This window comes from Achroia grisella, unplaced genomic scaffold (genome assembly GCF_030625045.1).
Source record: "Achroia grisella isolate CSIRO2021 unplaced genomic scaffold, CSIRO_AGI_Agris_v1 utg821, whole genome shotgun sequence".
Lineage (NCBI taxonomy): Eukaryota > Metazoa > Arthropoda > Insecta > Lepidoptera > Pyralidae > Achroia > Achroia grisella.
This window is the reverse complement of record NW_026713035.1, coordinates 4,074,143-4,098,884: the sequence shown is the minus strand read 5'-3', so window position 1 is coordinate 4,098,884 and position 24,742 is coordinate 4,074,143. Positions and strand designations below refer to the sequence as shown.

General features: G+C 38.3%; 1 protein-coding gene across 1 annotated transcript; it reads left to right on the top strand.

Moving 5' to 3' along the window:
* The first annotated feature begins 29 nt into the window (after window positions 1-29).
* LOC131852024 (TELO2-interacting protein 1 homolog) lies at window positions 30-24,742 on the top strand. Its single transcript, XM_059202594.1, has 17 exons — window positions 30-551; window positions 1,080-1,222; window positions 1,860-2,034; window positions 2,930-3,122; window positions 3,600-3,753; window positions 4,573-4,735; window positions 5,447-5,655; window positions 6,010-6,204; window positions 6,835-7,023; window positions 13,565-13,735; window positions 14,186-14,407; window positions 14,690-14,832; window positions 18,694-18,789; window positions 19,274-19,589; window positions 20,126-20,423; window positions 20,968-21,196; window positions 24,530-24,742. Exons 1-17 carry the CDS (start codon window positions 361-363, stop codon window positions 24,740-24,742), a joined length of 3,300 nt encoding a protein of 1,099 aa, XP_059058577.1. The 5' UTR covers window positions 30-360.

Sequence of the window (24,742 nt, the reverse complement as noted above, 5' to 3'; positions counted from 1 at the left end):
TTACTCTGATTACCAAATACCAATACAATTTTAAATTATACAACTTACATTTAATAATATTTTTTTAATAAATTTATTTAAATTATTCATTTCGTTCTTTTGATCTGAATCTGAAACAATAGATGCATTGTGTCTGAATTATATAGTGTTCTGTGGAGTGCATAATTTGCAAATTCTGCGATATAAAGACAATTTGCAAAGAAAAGCGACGTCATGTTTTTTTAAATATTCAATAAATGCTTATGCAGCTTTTACCACATGAGTTTCATATTAGCTATATATAATTCAGTATGGTATTAGTAGTTTGCAATCTTTTCAAGTAGTTATTTCGTTATTATAGCATTTTAGTTACATATCAAAATGAATGCCGAATTGCAATCTGCGTTTTCCCGGATTAAACCTGTTTGTGATATTGTAATGGTGTGCCCTACGTCTGATAGCATAACAACCTTCACTGCAAAAGTATCAGACCTGAAGAAAGAAGTCATACAAGAACTGCAGCAGTATCTCTTGTTTCCATTTATTACTCACATCAAATCAACAGAAATGGAGTAAGAATCTTGTGATATAAATATATAAATATTTTTTTAATGAATGATAATGGAATGGTACTCCCTACACTAGTGATATATGCTGGCAGTGGAGGATGATAAGATGAGTATGTGGTCAGATCAGTTAGCCCATTGTGGTAAATTTAAAGGGGAATACAACATGATGACATTACTAAAAGTCCCCCCTGCCCCCAATATAAAATTACTGACTTAATAGAATTTTTATTTTTTTGTCTTCCTAGGAAGGTAGACTCAATTTCATAATTATACATCAATATTATGGAACCAATATAAATTTGTATGTTAATTTTAATATTTAATTACATTCTTTGTTCAAAATTAATGAAGATGTAAATCATAAGCTTATTAAAGATAGCCTGATGATCAAGGAATCATAGTTGAAATATTTTATTCTACAGAATTTGATATAAAGTTTGTTAAAAAATTGCCAATCTTGAGAGGCTCAGGTAATGTGTAGACACAGCTATAAATACTCCAAATTTGTTATATGACAACTTTTGTTTATAGAAATAAGTATGATCTACAATCACTGCTGATTGATGCAATGAGAGTAGTCTTGGAAAAAGTCACAGTGAACAATTTTGGAATGTGCTTGAAGATTGAAACTGCATTACTTCAATTAATATTTGACAACACTAAACCTGGAATGAGTAAGTATTACTGTTATAATTTAAAATAGACTTTAATTGATACCTTAACAGCATATATATATCCATTAGTAGCTTGAAATAAATAAATAAATATCCAGCATAATACATTGCAACACTATCTACAGAAAGTTAAACACTTTACAATTTTTTTATACTGCAATGGTGACAAATAGACCAATAGCCCATCTGATGGTAAACAGACATCTTAGTTTATGGATGCATCTTGTGATACCCCTGGTGTCTGAAGTGTCTGTAGGCTATGTTAACCATTTACCATCAGATGGGCCATATACTTGTTTGCATGAAACACCTGGGTGTGTCCCATCTTGTTGTAATGTAATGTAATATGGACTCTATTCTCCACATTTAGCCTCTCATCTGGGCTGTTGTCTTAACCTGTTATATTCTAGAAAATACCTCAACTGGTATTTCATTCCATAACTTTAATGTTCACAAGTGGGAATTCAATTTAAACCACACTATGTTCCCATTTAGGTTCCAGGGTGTGAGAATGAAAGGCCTGTATATGCGAAGTTCATGCTACACATCCATCTCTCATAATTAGTAACATGCAACTCCTTCTTTAGTTATTAATAAAACCTTTAAAAACCATACTTATTTATTTTAATAATTTCAGTTGCTAATGTACCAGAAGAGCTGAAACACAGTGTAATGAGAGCATTAACTGTTCTGATGTTGAATCTTGACAAGAGGTTTAGAGAGAAGTTGGTCAAAACTCAAATGCCGCTCCTAGCACAGGTTATATTTGTATCTGTACATATAGCTAAGTTCGAAAAACTAAGAGCACTTAGGTAAGTACCAGATTTGTAAATATAGAAATAAAGCATGTGTAGATCCTAAAGTTTGTGGCATGCAATACCAAAGGTAAACTGTAAAAAGTCATAGGTGTGGGTAACCTCAGTCTAAACTAGTTCAGCCACCAATCAGTTTGCTTTTTAAGCTATTCCTGAGGTTGTAGGTGCAATAAGGTTGTGAAATTATTGGATAAGACCCATAACATTCTTATCCTCTGGAATAACATTGCATTATGGTATCACAGGTGTCACATCATTATTATTACATAGTTACTATCACTGTCTGTCCGTTCCTATGTATGCTTAAATCTTTAAAACTACATAACAGATTTTGAAGCAGTTTTTTTAATATATAGAGTGACTCTAGAGGAATGTTTATACATATATAATACATGTACACCCATGCGAAGCAGGGGCGAGTAGCTAGTCATACATAAAATACTATGAATATTTATAAACACCCAGAACAGTAAATAGCCTCCATAATTTGGGATTATGTGAATCCAGAGTTATTATTATTACGAAATTGTAAAGGAGAGTTCTTTGCCTTCTGACACAAACTGCCTTCGGACACAAATGTAGTTGACAGCCTCAGTGGTCTAACACTCCAATTTAGTTCAGATGGTTGTGGGCTAGGTTATTCACACTGAGAAAACATTTGTATTCATGAGTAGGATTGTTTTATCAGTCTGGGTGTTGTCAAAGTATATTATGTATGTATTTACAAAAAAAATGTATCTATGTATTTATATCAGTCAGTTGTCTAGTACCCACAACACAAGCTTTAGCTAGCTTAAATTGGGTTTAGATGGCGCTGTGTGAATTGTTCTGATATTATATGAAATAATGAAGACAGGGTACAAAAAAGTATAACATACACTTTTGTTTGCAGATTGTCAGCAATCAATTGTGTAACTGCACACACGGTCACACATCCACACTTTATGAATAGCAAGTACCATCTGTACGATCCTGTTCTGGAGAATGCGGTAGTTGATATGCTCGCGAGCATCTTGCCTGGTGTGTTGGCAGCACTGCAGGATGTCGCTACGTCTATCAACAATCCAGGACATGCTGTCATTGTGGTAATTTGTATACTATTTTAAAATTTAAAAAAGGAAATATATTTAATATTTTATATGTAACAGTTTGTCTGATACCTGTGCTTCTGTCATCGTTTACGGTTGTAAGTCGTAGTCTATAGACGCCTAATCACTAGGTGAATCCCGTGTGTTACCGACTCTTAAGAAACCTTAATAAACCCTTCTTGAAAAACGTCGACGTCAGTCTCTTACAATAGAGCAGGCCAGTAGTCATCCTTATGCCTTTATACCCTGTAATCTTTATATACAAAAATTACATGTCACGTTGTTTGTGGACTCCTAAACTACTGAACTGATTGCAAATTTGATTTGCACATTGTGTGCAATTTGATTTAACTTGAAAGATAGGATAGCTTACATCTCAATTTATAGTCGCAATATTATTTTATTCAAGAACCTTAGCCACAGCAATTCATGGCCGGGTCTGCTAATTATACTATAAATTTATGATACTTGTAGGCATCGTTAGACGCTGTTCACCGCATCCTGTGCATCACAATGCAAGACAAATATTTCGCAAAAAAACCAGAAGTCACTGTGCAGGACATTGCCAAAATGGTGGAAGAGAAAACCAAATTAACAGACAGTGATAACAAAGAAGTAAGCAATAAGGGTAATTAGTAATTTTAGAACTTTTGAATTTTTACGCAGACCAATATTATAACCACATTATATGCAGCTTTTACTCGTATAATTATATTTATATATGTATATAACATACTGCTGACTTTTTGGCCATTCTGAGACTTTACGTAAACGATATATAAAGTAAAAGTACTGTATGTAGTCTACTAAAATATAATATACACTAGATTACGCTACGAAATGCAATCAATATTACACAATTTTATTTTTTCTTAATACACAGTCATTAAGTTCCGCTTTCCACTTAGCCATATAGCGCAACGTAACTCTCCCTTCCTCCCCTCTTTTCCCCAAGTCATGTCACAAATGTGGCTATCGTGAAACTTGGCAGAGTTTAATATACTGAGACGTCAATTTAACAATTGTTCTATGTATTAAAAACAGCATTGTCAAAGTTAGTTTGTAATGTAGTTTTAAAATGTGACGCCTTTTGGTCATACTTTGGTCTTTGTCTTTCGTGTGATTTCATTCATTATTGACTCTGTGCCGTATCGACAACTACAACGCGACATGACATGATTCGGCCCTATCAATATCCCCTCCGATCGACCCCTTGTCCCATTCTTCAGGTTATTACGACATCCTGACTCGAGGCTTGAACCCCTAGCGATACTCTCGTACTAAACTCATATCCATTAAACATTAGTAATTCTTCATTCCTCTGATTTTGAGTGCGATCGATTGAGTTGAAAAGACCAGCTGCGGCCAACAGCATTACAATAGTACGAAAAAAGAACCTATCAAGTACCGAAAATGTAAAATTGCATAATACAAAGACTTTTTACAGATAAATCAAAGGTAGTTAAACGATCACCAGAATGGTACGCCATGGCTGGTGATAAGTTGGCCGTCGTCACAAAAAGTTTAGTGCCACTGCAAACACACGAACATTTTAAAGTCCGGAAAGAGTTGGCCGTGTATTGCTCAAGAATCCTCAATGAATGCAGTCGGTAAGTTTTATAAAACATTAGCTGTGCCCTCTGTTTCAGCCGCGTTTAATTTCAATAAAAATATAGCCTATATGTTATTCTGATTAGGCTATATTACTGTAAAGTTTCATCAAAATCAGTTCAGTAGTATTTTCGTGAAAAAGTAATATTATTTTTAAGATTTATTGGAAGTAAAGGTAATGGACTGGTGAAAAAAAAACATAGTAATATTAAATATAAATAATAATAATGAATACATATTACTTACATATATATACTATTCATTTTATATATATTTAACATATCGTAAGAGTCCGTAATAGACCTACATGAATAAAGATATTTTGATTTATATAAATACATACATATTCGCTTCGTTCGCTTATGTCTTTTAAATTACACAACGGATGCAGTTTCATCAATAGGTAGAGTGATAAAAGAGGACGGTTTATATCTGTAATATATGCTTGTTATTGTATAGAACAAACCGAGAAATTCAAAGATTTGTAATGCTTAGATATGGAGCCGGAAGGTGCGCTACTTTTATAGAAATACAGTATTAAAATTATTAAATACAAATTATGTAACACGTAGTTTGGAACAAGCTAAAAGGGATGAAGGAAGACAGTATAAGTTTATTTGGAAAGATAGTGAGATTTAACAGAGTTCTTAAAATTTACTATTAGATGAAGCGTAGTTGCCATTCACGTAACAATAAAAATTTAATTCCAGTACTATGCAGGCATCTGTTCCTGTAGTACTAGATATTTTGATGTCCCTGACGAAAGACGAGTATCAAGCAGTTTCGGAGTATTGTTCGAAAGCAGTTAACACATACCTCAACGCAGGATCTGAAGATTCCAAGATGAGAATAATGGATGGACTATGCGAAAATTTCTTCGCAACGTTACATAGTTTGCCCAGTATACTCAATAATATAGGTAAGAGATTTATAATATTTTTTTATGTGTATCGAATAAATATATGTTCTTTCTTTATTGATTTTGACAACATCTAACAGGATGTCTTTTAATCGCTTTAAGCGTGATTTTGACGATTATTTGATTTGATATGTTTTTTTATTGTATTTTTAATTATATTTATATTGTTAACTGGGTCTTAACACAAATAATTTTATGGCAAATAAAAGTGGTCAGGAGCTGACTCTGTAATTGACGGTCATCTAAACAAAACGTAACACAATGAAACATCCAATAATACATTTTCACTACAAGTAAATATAACTTCAACATTGTAATATGAGATTTTATATATTCAATAATAATTTTAAATAGACGAAAGTAGAAAGCTGGCAGCGCTGAATTTGCTTCATGGATATTTGGAGGCGCTGTCGTCAGGCCCGGACGCTCACCAGCGGCTCGGCCGCGCTCTCAGCGGCTGCAGCGGCCTGCAGCAATTGTGTGCAGCGCTGCAGGCCGCTGCAGCTTTACACACAGATGTTACACTGCTGAACCATCGCACCTCTACAGGTATTCATCCTATGATTGACTATTCTACTTTCGTATTGGCAATACTATATTAAATTTAACAGTAATATAATTGTATAAGTATATGGAAACTCTATTCACTCTTCTTATACGCTTCGACTTTAAATCTTATCTTATTAATAGATGGATGTTTTTTATTCTTTCACATAAAAACTGCTAAGTAAACGGATTTTGATGAAACTTTACAATAATATATAAGATGCATCGCTAATTCATCAATTCACAGTACTAACAATCCCCTTTCCCCTAAACGATATATTTTGTTTATACATGAGTTAGTTACAGCGACAATTTTGGCAAAATCTGCAAATCTTTGTTAAGCAGAAGCTCTACTTGACTCGGGATTTGATGACGCTGTGTAATATGTCCATATGTTTACATACATTACTAGCTGTCCCGGTAAACGTCGTTATGCCTTAAAATAAAAAAAAAATAGGGGTGGACTAACTCTAACATTTAGGGGGATGAAAAATAGATGTCGGCCGATTCTCAGACCTACTCAATACGCTCACAAAATTTCATGAGAATCGGTTGAGCCGTTTCGGAGGAGTATGGGAACGAAAACTGTGACACGAGAATTTAATATATAAGATTATGGGTATGCGCGTGCAGAGGTGGGGTGGTCGGGCAGCGGAGGCCCGCGGTGGTGGCGGCGGCTGCGGCTGGGCGGCGCGGGCGCGGCGCGGCTGCGGGCCGCGTGCGGGGCGGCCGCCGTGCCGCTGGTGCTGGACCACCTGCTGCTACAGCTGCAGTGCTGTAGGACGCCAGACCTCGCCTGCCTCATCAACTGGATGGCTGCCGGTGACTAATTTCATTCATCTTTCAACCGTTAGCTGATAAAATTACATTAACGCCCCATCTAGATGGGGAGGTCTCGATGAAGACCTACTGTACACGACGGAATCAATTAGAAAGTAATTAGTATAATAAGTCATCATCAATAAAATATATAATATAGTGTCTTTTATTCCCCTAGATATAAATAATTAGTATAAGCAAAATTTGTATATAAGTAAGATCATTTTTGTTAATAATAATAAATCAAGCGCAACGTACAGTTGCAGTAGGGAAGGCCACCCGTCGGGCGTCTATATAAAGAGCGCGGCCGCGCCGCGGTCCGCATATTCCGCTGACCGACGCGCTAGCGAACGCGCGTATGTGCTCGCTAGTCCCGCCGCCGTCTCGCTGTTCTCTGCTCCCTCGAGCAACCCACCGCGCGCGCGCACGTAGCGCAGTTACGTTCGCGCGTTCATTCTACTTCGCCGCGTTTTAGGTGCACTCGGTGCACCTAGCGTGGCCCGGGGCCTCCGTGTCCCGCGCCGACCGCGGCCGTCCGCGCTCTCGGCATCCGTTCCGACACGGTACTACAGGACTTTCCGCGTGTGTAGTGTTGTGTTGTGAGGACTGAAGGAGGAACTCTTTCGTTCAAGTGAAGTGAAGTGTTGTGTGTGGACGCTCAGTGGCACGGACTGTCGTGAGTTAGGGAGGTGCGTCACGCCTATTGCGCGACGCGCCGATCCGAGCCGCCGCCGCTGCCACCAACACCCGCCGACGCCTGCTGCCTGCCGCCCGCCGCCGACGCCACCAAGTAGGTTCGCTTAGGTACACATTTTTCACTCTAATAAGATTAGTGATCTTACATATTAGGGTCACATACTTATAGGCACTCACCCCCCTGCCTCACCCGGCAGGGAGGCCCCCGCTGACACCGTCGGCTGCACCCGCCGACGACCGTCCTCTTAATATATTTTATTTTTTATTTTTACTTTTTGTTTGTGTTTTTGTTTTTGCTTATAATTCTTACAATGTCCTTTTCCGCGGCCGATATCCCGCTGCTTTTCGAGTTCCTCGAAAAGAAGTGCCCCGGCTTACTAGAGTCATTTATGGCTTATAAGGCTGCCCCCGCACTAGTAGTGCACAGCTCGCCACCCGCGTCCCCACCGACAGACAGTCAGACAGACGAATTCGAGGACGACTCGCAACGGCTCCCGCCGCTTCCCCCGACCCAAGCCGACCAGGCCGAACCCGCCTCGCCCGCCATGGAGCAGGACGACTCCGTCGCGGAGCTTGACGCTCCTAGTATAGAGCTCGACGCCATCCGCGACGGCGACGTCCCCTCTCCCATCCCCCCGGTCTCCTCAGACGAGGACGACTTTATTCTTGTTGGCAACAAGCGTGCCAAGAAGACCCAGGGCTCCCAGCCAGCCAAAACAAAGCGTGCCCATGACGGCACCGCTAAAACCGCCCCCGGTCCAAGTGCACGCAAGTCGCACCCCGAGACCAAAGCCCCGCCCCCCGTCATCATCCAGGACAAAAGTGCCTGGAACACCGTATCCAATATGCTTAAAACAAGCATATCAATTTCAGCCATGTTAAGGCTACCTCACTAGGGATCAAAGTATCAGTCCCATCATCTGACGACCATCGTCGTCTCACCACCTTCCTGCGGGAGAAAAACATAGGTTATCACACCTATGCTCTCGAGGAAGAGAAAAAGCTCCGCGTTGTAATACGCGGGTTACCCAAGGAGCTCTCAACAGACTCCATCCTTGAGGACCTTCAGTCCCAGAATTACCCAGCGCACGAGGTACATCGTATGTACCAGTCGCGCTCACGCAACAAGGCCGCTATCGACCTTGTTCTAGTTGTATTAGACTTATCCCCAGAAGGCAAATCGATCTTTGATATAAAGAGCGTTTGCCAACTATCCTCACTCTCCGTAGAGGCGCCTCGCAAGCGTACCTACCCCGGACAATGCCACCGTTGTCAGAACTACGGGCACTCTGCCCGTAATTGTTTCGCTCGCCCACGGTGCGTCAAGTGCCTAGGCGATCACGCCACCGCAGATTGCGGCCGTAGGCCCAACACCCCCACGCCCCCCAGTTGCACCCTCTGCCTCACAGAGGGTCACACCGCGAATTACCGCGGTTGTTCACGCGCCCCACGTCCCGCCAAAAAAAAGGCCACCCACACCCAGGGCAACCGTGCTCCGGCACGTGCCCCCGCCAAGGCTCAAACACAACCCGAGCCACTCGTACCCGCCCCTCTGCCTGCTAACAATGCCTGGATTAAACCCCCGGCAATTGTAAGCAAGGTAGCTCCCAACCCGCCCGCCCAGAAAGCCCCGCCCGCCCAGTCGGCCCCGCCCATGCCCCGCCCATGCCCATACACAAACCCGTCCCCAAAACACTGCCCGCGGCCCCCAAGGCCAACGGCAGCTCCCTCGCGCAGGACTTCGCATTGGTCGCTCGCTTAGCCAGCACCATCGACCCTAACGAGATTGCCCTTCTGGCCTCCAAGCTCCGCCTGTATAAGGAATCGCCCCAAAATAGGCTCGCAGCCGTCTGTGAGCACATCGGCGTACTTACCGCCATCCTCAATTTTAACCTGTAATTATGGGTACTCGAGCTCAGAGAGAAAAGCCTCGGTCCGTTCGAATAGCGTTTTTCAACGCGTTCGGATTAAAAAAACAAAAGGAGGAAATAGCCTCCTTTCTCACTGACCACCAAGTCGATATTCTCCTCGTGCAGGAGACTCTACTGAAACGTTCAGTCCGCGATCCTAGAATCGCCAATTACAACATAGTTAGGAACGACCGCACCGCCTGTAGAGGCGGCGGTACGCTCATATACTATAAACGGTCCCTACATTGTATACCACTACAAACACCGCCTCTCACTCATATGGAGGCCTCCGTCTGTCTTCTCGGCATGACCGGCCACCGACCGCTCGCCGTGGCATCCGTATATCAGCCTCCCGGCAAACTACTGCTGGAAAGCGACCTACGCGCCCTCCTAGATATCAACAGCGCCACCATTCTGGCTGGCGATTTGAATTGTAAACACACCCGCTGGAACTGCCACGTGTCCACGACAAACGGCCACAAACTAGACAGACTAGCCGACTCGCTCGAATTCGAGATAATCGCCCCGCTCCGCCCTACTCATTATCCCCATAACGTGAACCACCGACCCGACATACTGGACATGGCACTGCTGAGGAACGTAACCCTACGGGTGAGCTCCCCAGAAGTCCATGCCGAGCTTAACTCGGACCATCGACCGGTAACCCTCCTTCTGGGCCCTCCGCCCGACACGCCACTACCAACCAAAACAATAACAGACTGGCAACTACTCGAGAAATCTCTCGAATCGACCGACACACCGATACTCAACCGTATTCCCGACGTCATAGAGTCCACCGAGGACACTCTCATTGCGATCGACTCGCTTACTAACCACCTGCAGTCGGCAGTCAAGGACTGCTCCAAGGTACCGGCGACGGACGACCGTCGCTGGCAGCTCCCCGATGACGTAAGGAGGTTAATAAGCGATAAGAACGCAGCCACTAGAACGATCGCTACCCCTCCGAACCGAACCGGGTGCGCCTGCGAGCCTTACAGCGTAGCGTTAAGGAGCGCATCGCGCAGATCCGGGACGGCCGGTGGGGCTAGCTCCTTAGAAGAGATAACGCCATGCCACACCGCGTACTGGCGCATAGCGAAATCTCTCAAAACCGACCAACAGACAAACGACATGCCCCCGCTAGTCCGACCCGACAACACTATAGCCTTCTTCGACGAAGACAAGGCTGAGTGTCTAGCGTCCAACTTAGAAGCCCAATGCTCCCCCAGCACGCTCCCAGTCGAGGCAGGTCATTTCGAGAAGATAGACACCGAAGTCGAACGCATCGCGTCCACCCCGCCCACCGAATCCCTCTCACCAGTCACGCTTGATGAGGTCAAAACGTTAGTTAAACAACTACCTATCAAAAAATCACCCGGCTCAGACGGCATATCGAATAGATTAGTCAAAAGTCTGCCATCCCAACTTTTGTTATTACTCGTCGCTATTTTTAACGCGGCGCTGTCCAACGCTATATTTCCAGACAGCTGGAAAGAAGCCGTGGTCATTGGCATCCCCAAGCCCGGTAAAAATAAATCCGACCCGTCCAGTTATCGTCCTATCAGCCTCCTCAAGGCTATAGGCAAGCTGTACGAGCGACTCCTCCTCGCCCGCCTAAAGGAGTTTATATACTCCAAAGGCCTGCTCATCAATGAGCACTCATGCGTCCATCAAGTGCACCGCATCACGGAGCACATTCACAAAAACACTCTGTACTTCGCCACCAAGTCCCCCAAAGGCGGTACAGGCGTCCTATTTTTCGATGTGGCTAAGGCTTTCGATAAAGTCTGGCACAACGGCTTGATTTACAAGCTTCATCAGTTAGGTGTCCCCGACAGGCTAGTACTCATTGTACGAGACTTCCTGTCAAACCGCTCTTATCGCTACCGTATAAACGGAGCGTTATCCGACCCGCACCCCATACGAGCCGGCGTCCCTCAGGGCGCCGTCCTCTCTCCGATGCTCTACTCGTTGTACACCAACGACATCCCTAAATTCTCCGACTTAAAAGTCGAAATATCGCTGTTTGCCGATGACACGGCTCTCTTTACATCCGCCAAGTCCCGTGCGACAATAGCCAGACGGCTTCAGAAAGCCGTAACGATACTGGGCGAATGGTTCCGTCGGTGGCGCATAGAAGTCAATCCCGAAAAAAGTGCAGCAGTGTACTTTAGCAGGGAATTCGACTCTATGAATCACCCGATCGAACTATTCGGCCAAAACATCCCGTGGGTTTCGAAAACGAAATATCTCGGCGTCACCCTAGATAGGAAACTAACGTTTCGTCCTCACATCAAGCGTGTCCGCGACCGAGCCGCCTTTATACTAGGGCGGTTCTATCCTTTTATTAACAAGCACAGTAAAATGTCGCTTCGCAACAAGCTGACATTATACAAGGCTTGCATCCGTCCCATCATGACCTACGCTAGTCCCGTATTCGCCCACATACCCTACTGCTTAATCAACAGACTACAGGTCATTCAGAATAGGTTTCTGCGTCGAGCCACCGGTGCGCCGTGGTTCGTTCGCAGCGTAGATCTCCACCGCGATCTTAATCTGCCCTCCATCAAGCAGTTTATGAAGGAAGCGTCTCGACGCTACTTCGACTCTGCCCAATCCCACCCTAATCCGCTTATAGTCAGTGCGGTCGACTACGCACCGAGGAGTAATATCCGACATACGCGACAACGTCGCCCGAGGCACGTTCTCATTGACCCCGACGACCCCATAACGGCAGGTAACCTCCCCACGGGCCCACCCGTTCCACCCCGACCACACTTTTACACACACACACGACACCGTCCTCGCCGGCGAAGACGACGACCTCAAACACACAATATCGCGCATTCAACCGGGCGCCTGCGCGCGCCCGGGCGCTCCACACCGGCGCCCCCGGGCGCCTCTCCGATCGATCCCCCGTCCAATTCAAACGGGGATCGAAATTACGACGGCCTGAGCCGAGGTTCGAACCCCTAGTGGTGCCCTCAGACTAAAGTCGTATCCGTCGGGCAGGAGTTGGCCTTCAGCCGCTCCATAAGTCCTTCCGCGGGTTTGGAGTGCCATCTGCACTCGCCCCATAACGTCCGGTGAAGCTGTAAAGGCCAGCTACGGCCAACAGCATTAGAGTAGTCCGAAAAAAAAAAAAAACAGCGGTCCGCATTCACTGGCGAGACAGCGACCCGATAGGTGCCTTCCTACTAAGTGCAAACAACCGAGCATTTTTACTTCGCCGTCCGACCATACGACCAGGGATCCTAGTACATAGTCCTGTCACCATCACCTACACTTACAGAACTTCTCACAGATAAAGGCAGACAGAATAGCAGAGAGGGTGGACTCACTGCCCTCACTGAGTTATAGACCGTTTTGTCTCATTAATTAGTTTTTAAATTATATTATTCTATGGGCAATAGTTGTATTGTGTAAAATGTTTCTGTTTGAGACAAATAAAGATTATTATTATTATTATAGATGGGGATTTAGTGTCCGGGTCCAATAATTGGCTCCTTCGCAAATGAGAGGTTAAATTATTCTTATTCATTTCATTTTATTCAGTTGTTACATTCTTTTTCTTATTTGGTTGTTTTTATTTTAACGCAAGCCAATAAAATATATAGTACATTTTGTATAGTGTTCATTATGTGAAACCTATAGTAGCTTTGATATTACTACATACATAATGTTTGTTATATGTGCCTAGATAACTACAATTCTAATTTAGAGGTTTATCGCAAGCCTAATCATAACAATGATTATATTTATTATATGATATAAATTTACTTAGAACAACATTTATTTAAAAGACCAACGTGTCTCGTGCTCATTCTTGTAATGAGTCCGCATTCCGAATAAGTAGTAGAATAAAAAAATGCTATATTTTCCTGAAAAAAATTCAAACTAAACCAACTACATTTTAAAAGTATCATTGTATATTTCAGCACCAAACTCACCCCTAGAGTTAGTGAAACGCATACTGGACACGTATTTAGAGGAAGATATGTGGTACTTACCATTGGAAGTGAGTAGTGGGGAAACTCCCATCACAGAGGATGAAACCTTAGACGTCACTGTGTACAACCCTAGAGCTTGGACCCGGGATAGTGTGCCTGGTAAGTCTGTCTATTTGTGTGTTTTTGACTCTGAAAAAAAAATTTTTTTTTGTTTGATGTATTTACAGGTTTACCTGTTAATTTATAACCAGTTACACCTATGTATATGTATATAATAATAATAATCTCAGGACAATTCACACAGCGCCATCTAGACCCAAGTTAAGCTAGCTAAAACTTGTGTTATGGGTACTATATAACTGATACAAATACATAGATAATTTTTTTTTCGTAAATATATACATATTATAGAAAACACCCAGACCGATACAAACAATCATACTCATATCATGAACACAAATGTTTTTGCCGTGCAAGGAATCGAACATGCGATCATCGGGCGGTGTGCTACACCGCCCGATGATCGCATGACCACCGAGGCCGACACAGAATAGTGTAACAATATTATAACAAATAAATAAAATTCAATGCATCATTTTGTAACTGCAGGACTGTACGAAGGCACAGTGGAGACTCGCTACACAGATATAAGTTATCAGAGCAGACGCGAGCGGAGGCCTGCTGGCGGCTGCTTGTCACTGGCAACTGCACAAACCAACATGGCACTCTCCTGCTTGCTCACTGAGGGCGTGGGCGTCATCGCCAGGCGACTCATGGATCAATACCAGCCGTACATGCTCAAGACTCTATGCCTGATATTAGAAAGAGTTGGTAGGTTTCATTTTATGTATTACGAATGAGTGGTAGAATAAAAAATATGTGACTATTCAAATGTGCCTTATATTAAAGTTAATTTGAAAAAAGACTTTTCTATTCTGTATTAAATTTCGAGCTCTTTAATATGTGAATGCAATTATAAATTATGATGGAAGAAAAAGATATATGTTATGCATATAAATAAATTAAAAATAATCTTATCTAATTAGACTGAACTATTTGTACTACATGAATAATGAGAATAACACAGGCGTAAAGATTTCCATTATTTTGCAGGCAGTAAGTACGAGGTACTACATCAGGCGGGACTGATAGCAATTAATGATATAGCGTTCGCGTGCGGACATGCGACTGTCGCCGAACTTATACAATGCAACGCGGATTACTTCACGAACCAAGTGACATCAAGACTGAAAAAGGTACTATTATGAGTAATGGTAGGTTTAGTTAGTTTTTTAATTGATGATAATGAAATGGTGCACCTGCCTGCGCTTGTATATATGTTGTAGGGCTCTAATCCTTATATTGAAATACAAAGGTGTCATATGTATTACAAATTGAAACAAATAGGTGAAGTTGACATAATTTGTTTTACTGAAACATTTTTAAAAAGGGGTACTGAAAGTAATTTGCAATTGAAAGATTATCGACTTGCCTCATGTTATTCAAGGGATCAGCGTAGAGGCGGTTCATGTATTTTATTAAAGAATACTTTGAATTATAGCCCAGTAATAATCACCATAAAACCAATACCATTTCAGTTTGAGTATTGTGCCACAGAAATAAAAAATATGAACATTGTAGTTGTTTGCCTGTATAGGGTGCCAAAATCAGACCCAAAAATATTTTTTAATAAATTGGATGAACTTTTAGGTACATTGAGCAAAAATACTAAAAAAAGTTTAATTGTTTGTGGGGATTGGAATATCGATCTGATTAAAAATTGTAAACTTTCAACTGAATTATCATCAATACTTAGCAATCACAATATTAGGATTCACATTGATAAACCAACCAGGAAGAATACATGTATAGACCTAATATGTTCCAATATTACGAAAGTACAATCTAGTTTACATAGCCTTTGCCTGTCAGATCATGAAACTGCGCAAATAATAAGTTTTCAAGCTTTAACAAATACTTTTAATACTAATAATGATTACTGGTTTGAGAAGCGTAGAGACTATAGTTACGATAATATAAAGAAATATCAACAATATGTGGAATCACTCACATTTGATGATGTTTTACATGAAACCAAAACAGAAGCAGCATTCAATAACTTCCATAATATTTTAACCCTCTTATATAACTTATGCTTCCCTATAATAACAATAAAACATTCAAGAAAAATACAAAAAAAAAGATGGATTTCAAAAGGACTTAAGAAATGCTGTATTGTTAAAAGAATCTTGTATTTGAAATATCATTTAAATAAATCCAATAAAAAGTTAAATAAAATAAAATATAAACAATATTCAAAAATATTGAGGAACTGCATACTACAAGCACAAAAAAATAAATAACACGGAATATATTATCAATGCAAAAAATAGATGTAAAGCTGCTTGGAACATCATAAAAAGCAATATGCAGTCAGAAGTAAATAGAGATGAAATAAATGAAATAAAAATAAATGAAAAGACTTATAATGACCCTAAAATAATATGTGAACAATTTAACAATCATTTTATATACCGGACTCATGAAAATATAACAATTAATGATAAGAATTATCGTAACTATGAAATAAAATCTAATAATAATAGCATATATTTGACACCCATTCATTAATGGGTGTCAAATATATGCTATTATTTATATATGTGTTTATATATATGTTTATTTTTTTATATATATGTTTCATTAAACAGATGTAGAAAAAATAATTACCTCATTAAAAAACACAAATTCAGCAGGATACGATGATATTACCACAAAAATTTTAAAGCAGTGCAAGAAATCTATATCGGTTGAATTAGCCCATATAATAAATTTATCTTTTACTGAAGGACACTTTCCAACACGATTGAAAGACTCAGTTATTAAGCCTTTGTACAAGGGTAAAGGAAATAAAACGGACATCGATAATTATAGACCAGTTGCACTTGTAACTATATTAGCCAAAATAATAGAAAGGGCAATGTACAATAAAGTTGACGCTTTTTTTAATAAATTCAACGTATTGACTGAAAAGCAATTTGGTTTTAGAAAGAACAAATCGACCTCACTAGCTGGTTTTACTTTGGTAAAAAAGATAACAGAAAGCCTTAATGACCACACACCAATAACAGCTATTTTTTTAGACCTTTCAAAGGCTTTTGACTATGTTCGTCATGACATTTTATTGGATAAACTTGATAGATATGGTATACGAGGAAAAGCTAATAAATGGTTGGAAAGCTACTTATGTGAAAGAAGACAGTGTACAGAAGTGACAAAAACATTGAATTCGCGTAAACAAACATATAGATCCAAATACGCAGTGAATGGGCTTGGAGTACCTCAAGGTAGCATACTGGGCCCTTTTTTGTTTATTGCATATATTAATGATTTGCCTGACATTGTTAACTGTGAGTGTGTATTGTATGCAGATGACATTACTTTACTTATTCAGAATAAAAACGAAATATCTTATGAAACAAAAATAAACAATCAACTAATATCGGTAATAGACTGGTTAGTAACAAACAATTTGAACATCAATATGAATAAAACAAAGATAATTCAATTCCAAACTAAAAAAAAACTGATATAGATTTGAATATATCCTATAAAAAAAACAAAATTGAATCAGTAGGCTCCACAGGATTTTTAGGAATAGTAATGGATAAATACTGTAGTTGGAATGAACATATTAATACCATATGCAAAAAGTTAGACAAATTTGTATACGTTCTAAATCGTATTAGAAAGACAGTAACACTTTCAGCAGCACTTTCAGCATATCGAGGCTACGTTGAATCTAACCTGCGATATGGAATAATTTTATGGGGCAACTCAGTAGAAATGCATAGGGCATTTAAGACACAAAAGAAATGCATCATATATGTGCCAAGACGCGGGATAGTAAGCCATTATGCATAGCAAATAAGATATTACCATTACCCAGTCTATATATTTATCACATATGTGTATTTGTTCATACTAATACAAATTCATTTCAGAAAAACGACACTGAGCAAAAGGAGCACTAATATTTATAAAATTCAAAATCCTAGACAGAAATTGACCGTTTATTCAAATAATGTATATTGCATGGCGATCCGTATTTATAATAAATTACCAGACAATTTTAAAAGTCTCAATACCACATTCTTTAAAAAACGTGTATATTCATGGATACTGGAAAAATGTTATTATTCAATTGATGAATTCCTTAATGACAAGTAACGGCTAGTAATGTGATTGTGATGTATTTCGAAATAGTATCAATCAATTGAATTATTTAGAATTAAAATAAAATGTTGACAATTAATGAAATATTGACATTCTATTATATTCCATAATGTTTTTAAAGTGAGAAGTTATGGTGAATGAGTAATATTTAGAATTTATAATGACTTGATTGATTTAATATTTGTACGCTGGAAACAGCAGAATATGATGAAACATATATTATATATACTTACCACCATTGTACATACCATATTCTGACAAATAAATATATTATTATTATTATTATTATTATTTATTAATTGACATATAATTACATAATCTCACAGAACTATTTATATAAAAGTTTAAATAGATACCAAAAATGTTAGTTATATGTAGGTCCGGAGATTCGAAATAATAGAATTTTTGTGCGTTATGAATTTTATTTCAGAATTGAAATGAAAGCACTAATATTCAGCTAGAAATATTCGTCGTTTCTCGTTCTAGCGTTCAATTCATTCAATCATTTCCCTTCACTTATATATCTCTTCTCTCGTCATTCACGTTTCAATTTATGCACACATCATTAAGTTAACACAGTCGTTCCGTTACATACCAATCCCACATATATATATATATGTTATGTATTATGTATAGTAATTATTAGACATTAGCACTTCTGCACAACAGTTTTAGAGTCAACATGTCCTTTAGACACAAAAATATGTATATATAATCGGTAAAAGGTAAAGGTCTCGTAATATGTCAACAGCGAAAATTTAAATGAACAAACAGAAGATAAAATCTCACTCTTTCTAAATATAAAATTGTAGTCATAATATTAACCGTCAGTTCTAAATTTAACAAAGTTCTAATAGATGTTTCTCTTAATTTCATTGCAGGCATGGAATAGTCAATCAGCTTTGCAGATACTCAGTGTGGTCATGAAGTACAGTGATGTCAGTATGTCGGATTGTCTGTACAGTATTGTGGAAGATGTAAGTTGTGCACAAATATATTGTACTATCTTTTACACGCATGCATCCGGGCGAACAGTGTTTGACTGGGTTTTAATAGCATTATATTTGTATCTGAAATACTATGTATAAAAATTCCTATCTAATTTAGTACTTCAATGTGTGAAATCACAACAATTAACTATCAAATGTAAAAAAATAAATTGATTTTCATGTTAAATTATAATGATGATGATTAAATTATATATATAATACTAGCTGTATACCTCGGTTCTACTTACAAGAAATTGCGTAAAAAGTCTTATCCGTTAGTTTAGAATATTTTTGTTAGATGTATTCGTATACCAAATTTCATTGATTTGAATCCATAAGGTATTTTTTATTATTATCTTTTACATAATATTAAAAAATACTAGATGCAACAAAACAACTAAATGCATTTATAAGGCAACATTATGAACCTTTAGAAAATGATGTGTATGTCTTAATTAGTATTATATTTCAGGTTCTAGTCCAAAGTTGTGATAAATATTATGAAAACAATCTATATGATTATTTACAAGTGTTCCTAACATTCATGGAATGCATACGAAAATGGTACCCACTAGAGGACACAAACAAAACGGTTAATAATAATGAAAACTCGAATATAGACATATTTAGTGATCTCAAAGAATATATAAAGAATACAGAAGAATCTGAGAGACTGATGAGCAATGAGGAGTTTGAGCATGAAACTGGAAAGAGTGTTGAAGAAATGTATAAGGAAGATTTAAAAAGTAAACAGGATGGTCTATTAGATTATGACGATCGAGTTACTGGTTAGTTTATGATTTTTTTTACACATTTCATAATAACTGATGCTGCTTGTGGCCACTAGGTTACAGCCACTGGTTAAATTATTTCTTTTCAACAAAAATGCAATGGCATATACCGGTGGTCACTATATTCTTCCTGATTGAATTTAAAAATGAATCTGTATTTTTGTAATCGTGTACAAGCTCATTTGAAAAGAATAAGGGCCGAGTTATTTGTCAGTTCTTCTTGGCTCGAAACTCCGGTAGTATTAACATTTCACAAGAGTCAGTAATAGATCTATATGAATATATTTCGGTTTGATTTTGCAGTTCATCACCATAGCTACTGTATTTACGTTTTATTGTATTAATTTGTATAACTGTTTTATTAATAACTGGAATGGCCAGGAAGCTAACAATAACCTGATTATAAAGGTAAATCGTTTCTTATGAAAAAAATTGTAAATATGTGGAGTAGTAAAAGAGCGCTGTTTTATCGTAATGTTGAAGAAATAATTGTTTTATTAAGTTTAATATATGTTGCATCCCGTTACTTACAGAGGAAAAGCCGCCTCTTCCCCAACACATAAAAGTGACAACAACGATCATAAATCGGTGCATACACTTCATCACTTCGCGCAGTCGCGACGAAGCTATACTGGCGCTGCAGGTGGTGAACACGGGCCTGCGGCAGCTGCAACATCATCAGGACGAACTGCTGCCGCTGGTGCACAAGTGCTGGGCGCCGCTGGTGGCCAGCTTCATGGCTGAAGATATACCCCGAGTGACTAAAGCTCTAGATCTGCTGTTGACTTTGGCGGACGTGTCCAAGGATTTCATATTTAGTAGGACTGTTAAGTAAGTCAATATTTTCTTATTATATATTCTGTCCTTACGGTCTAAAAATATTATGATGTTACATATAATATTACACATGTCACCATATATTTGACATATATATGATACTCTTGTTTATTGTTCTGTGGTCAAATTGAGAATAGAATAATATTGTTACTCTTTAATGTTATTTGTCTATACATATATTTAAATATATATTTTTAGATATATATATTATTTATTTTTTCTTTTTATGTGGTGCCCTCGGGTAAAAGCCTCCTCCATCTTCTGCCAACCCTCTCTATTCATGGCACTTTGCATCCAGTCTTTTCCTGCATAATTTTTATGTCATGAGCCCATCTTTTTTTCTGCCGTCCTACTCTTCTTTAGCCTGTCGGGCCTAGCCATTTTGTAGTTACAATAGTCCACCTCCTGCCTTTGTATCGCGCCAAATGCCCTGCCCAGTACCATTTTTGTTTCCAACTGAACTGGAGAGCTTTGAGTGTTAAATAATTATTGTCGACCACTTAGTGACCTGGTAATAATAAATATCTCTTGTCAACAGGGAGGTCCTGCCGAAAATCTACTTAAATCTTCATAAATCATCATTCGAGAGTTACCTAAAGGATGCAGGGTCGGCTTATAGGAACAGCCAGGCGTTCGTATTGCAGGAAGCGTCACTCGCCGCCCTGCCGCACCTCGCAGTGAATCTCCGACTTGAAGATGAACAATTGACAGAAGCGATGAACTGCGTCAATGTTTACTTGTCGAATAAACAACCCAAACCTCTGCAGGTACGTTAGGACTTTATCGTGATACCAGTAAACTGAGCGGGGAAGGGAATAGTTAGTAATGTAGACTAATGACCCAATTGTTAACAAAGTACCATGTCAGATTGACCTACACGCGGTTCCCCTGGATATCATCATGGTAAATTGTCATTTGCGAAGATGGACCAACTGACCTGAGTTAATGTTCATTTTATCGTCCTCCACTCTTGCCCCGTAAACTATTAGTGCAGGCGGGTGCACCATTCTATTATTATACATAAACAATATAAAATAATCTGGGAATAAACAAATCAAATACGTCTTAGTCTAATTATATATGCTTATAATTCAGATCTACAGTTCTGAAAGTAGTTCGAACCACGAAGAACTGACAAGAATCTAGGTATGTTACAGATTTGATGTTTACGGCCTCGGTATTCTAGCGGTTTAGTATATCACATAACTTCGATGGCCGCGGGTTTGATTCCTCGCACGGTCTGAGTGTTTTCTATATGTATTATGTATTTATAAAAAAAACTAAGTATTAACACAGATAACATAATATTACATACAGATACCCCATCCCATACAAGAAAATGGTTCCTTCCTAACTCGGGCTATTCTTCGGGCTATTTTATTTCGCCACCGTAGCCGCTAGATGTCGCTAGATTTGAAGCAGTTCGGATTACTAGTGGGTGCTTAGTAACAAAGCATGAAAATAGATGGCAGTCAATTCAGCTACATGACATCTGTTTTGCAAAGATATGTATATAATAGATATGTAGGTTACTGTATCGTGTACCTCATTAGGGACGATTCAAGATTCAATGTAAATGTGTAGGTATAATATCGTTAGCCGACACTCTGCAGATATGGCTTATGTGCCAATGTATATACCTATTATGTTATGGTTTATTTTACATTCCATGCCTATTTTTTTTGATATGTTGTAACGCGTCTGCGCTATACGTATAGCCTGATTTTGATACGTTTATACTCGTACGTATCAAAATCGGGCTATACGTTTTTTTATTTCAATCGTTATATGTATGAGACTGATTTTAGCTACAATTAATTTACTGGTATATACCTCATGTATTCTACGATGTACCCCTCTTTTACCTAATGAGAATTCCGCTATATCTTATATTGTTGGATCGTCATAAAAATAATTAAAATAAGTTGTAAGACTATTGCGCTGCGTGCGGTATTCAACGACCAACTGCCGCCGGCCTCCCGTTACCCAACCGCTACCGGGGTATCCGTTGCTTAGCAACGAGCCAACAGCGCGAGGCTACCGGCGGGTGCGCCGCTATATATATATATCTACTTAGAGGTAGTGTATTACAATATATAAATTTTGTATCACAGTGTTAGTTGCCATATTTCTCCCATGATGAAAATTGATATGTATACTTGCCAGGTCTGAGGTAGGGTTGTTATCTATTTTTTATACCCCTAAGTCATAGGGGTGGCCTACCCCGAAAAAATATTTTTTTGTATTATGGACAATTTTTTTTTATTTATAATGTTACATTGAAAATACATACACGCCTAAATTTTCACCCGTCTTTCACCAACCCCTATTTTTAATAGCGATATTCTTAAAAATATTATAAATGCTAAAGTAACTCAGTCTGTCTATTTGTCTCGCTTTCACGCCAAACATTCTGAATTACTCGTATATCTTTCAATATCTTTAGCGGTATAAACCAGGTTATGTACTACTACTAGTATTGTTAGTGAGGGATAAAGTTGATGAACAAAAATAAAACAATATTCGTATTAAAAATATATTCATCTAATATTTTTGGCATTATTTTTAAGTTTCTTCCAAATACAAGGGGTCTGACATGGGGTGTTATGTACCTACATTAAAAGATACTTTTTGAAATGTATGAAATGTATGTACCTACATTAAAAGATAATTTTTGACATGTATGAAATGTATGTACCTACATTAAAATATAATTTTTGAAATGTATGAAATGTATGAAAGAAATGTATGTATGTACCTACATTAGAAGATAATTTTTGACATTTATGAAATGTATGTACCTACATTAAAATATAATTTTTGAAATGTATGAGATGTATGAAAAAAATGTAAGTACCTACATAAAAAGTTCATTTTTGAAATGTATGAAATGTATGAAAGAAATGTATGTACCTACATTAAAAGATAATTTTTGACATGTATGAAATGTATGAAAGAAATGTATGTACCTACATTAAAAGATAATTTTTGACATGTATGAAATGTATGAAAGAAATGTATGTACCTACATTAAAATATAATTTTTGAAATGTATGAAAGTAATGTATGTACCTACATTAAAATATAATTTTTGAAATGTATGCACCGTACAATAACAATACACGTTAAACATCATACCACAGAGTCATACGCAAGTTAAAAACAAACTGCTATGATATTAATGAGAAAGGAAAATCAACTTTATGGTATTCGAATTAGGATCGATTTCTTTCTTTTTTTAAATACTAATTTAATCTTACCAGTTGCCAGTATTCGAAGACAACTACGATTCGTACTCGATATTTTAAATTATTATGTAATCGATTTTTCAGTACAAATGCAAATAACCAACGACACTAATAATGTACTACTATATTCCGTTCTTTGAAACGGAACACTGCTATAATACAAAATAATGAAAATTTACTGTTCACAACGACTCATTAAAAGCATCATCGAATAATGCGTAATAAAATCCTGTTATCGATTATTAAAAAAAATCGATAATACATGTATTTATTTATAATATGACAACACTTCATACATAAGTATTATTGGAAATATTATTACTTGCTTGTTCGGCTATTTTTAATTTACTTAAAAAAATTTTATATGTTTAATTTACAATAATAATATATTAAGTGCTTATTATTGGAAAATATAAAAAAGACATTTAATTAGGCCGATACAAATGACGACAATGCCATCTATGAAAGCATTTTGAAAACATTGAGCCCCATATTAGCACTGATTAAAGTGTAATTAAGTACTGGAACATAACAAAATGAGTAAATATATGAAAATTACTTTTCTAAACGCATTATTTCATTTTAACATGTATATATAACTTTTTAAAAATTGATTAAACATTTTTGAAAACACAGTTTTGTTTTTTAAAACGTTTGCAAAACTATGAAGAATTCCATCGATACCAATCACGCCATCTATATGCAACTTTTAGCAATAATAATGGCTACTTCCTCATTGAGTGCCACTGGTATTAATATCGGTTTTCTAGTACCCATAGCAAAGGCTCTGCTTACTGTGGTACTAGATAGCCCTGTGTTAATTGTCCAGACTTATTTATTTTATTATTACAGACAAGAGCCGTGGAATTCTTTAAGACAATCCTAGAGTACGACTACGGCGCCGCCTGGCACCACCTGAGGCAACGTTGCGACAACGACCACGTGTTGCAACCGCCGTCAACACAACACATAGCGTTGCAGCCAGTCACCGGCACGCCGTACGAGCCCATAAATAAAGACTATATAACGAACATCAAATTGATATTCGATCATACTGTTAGTTAA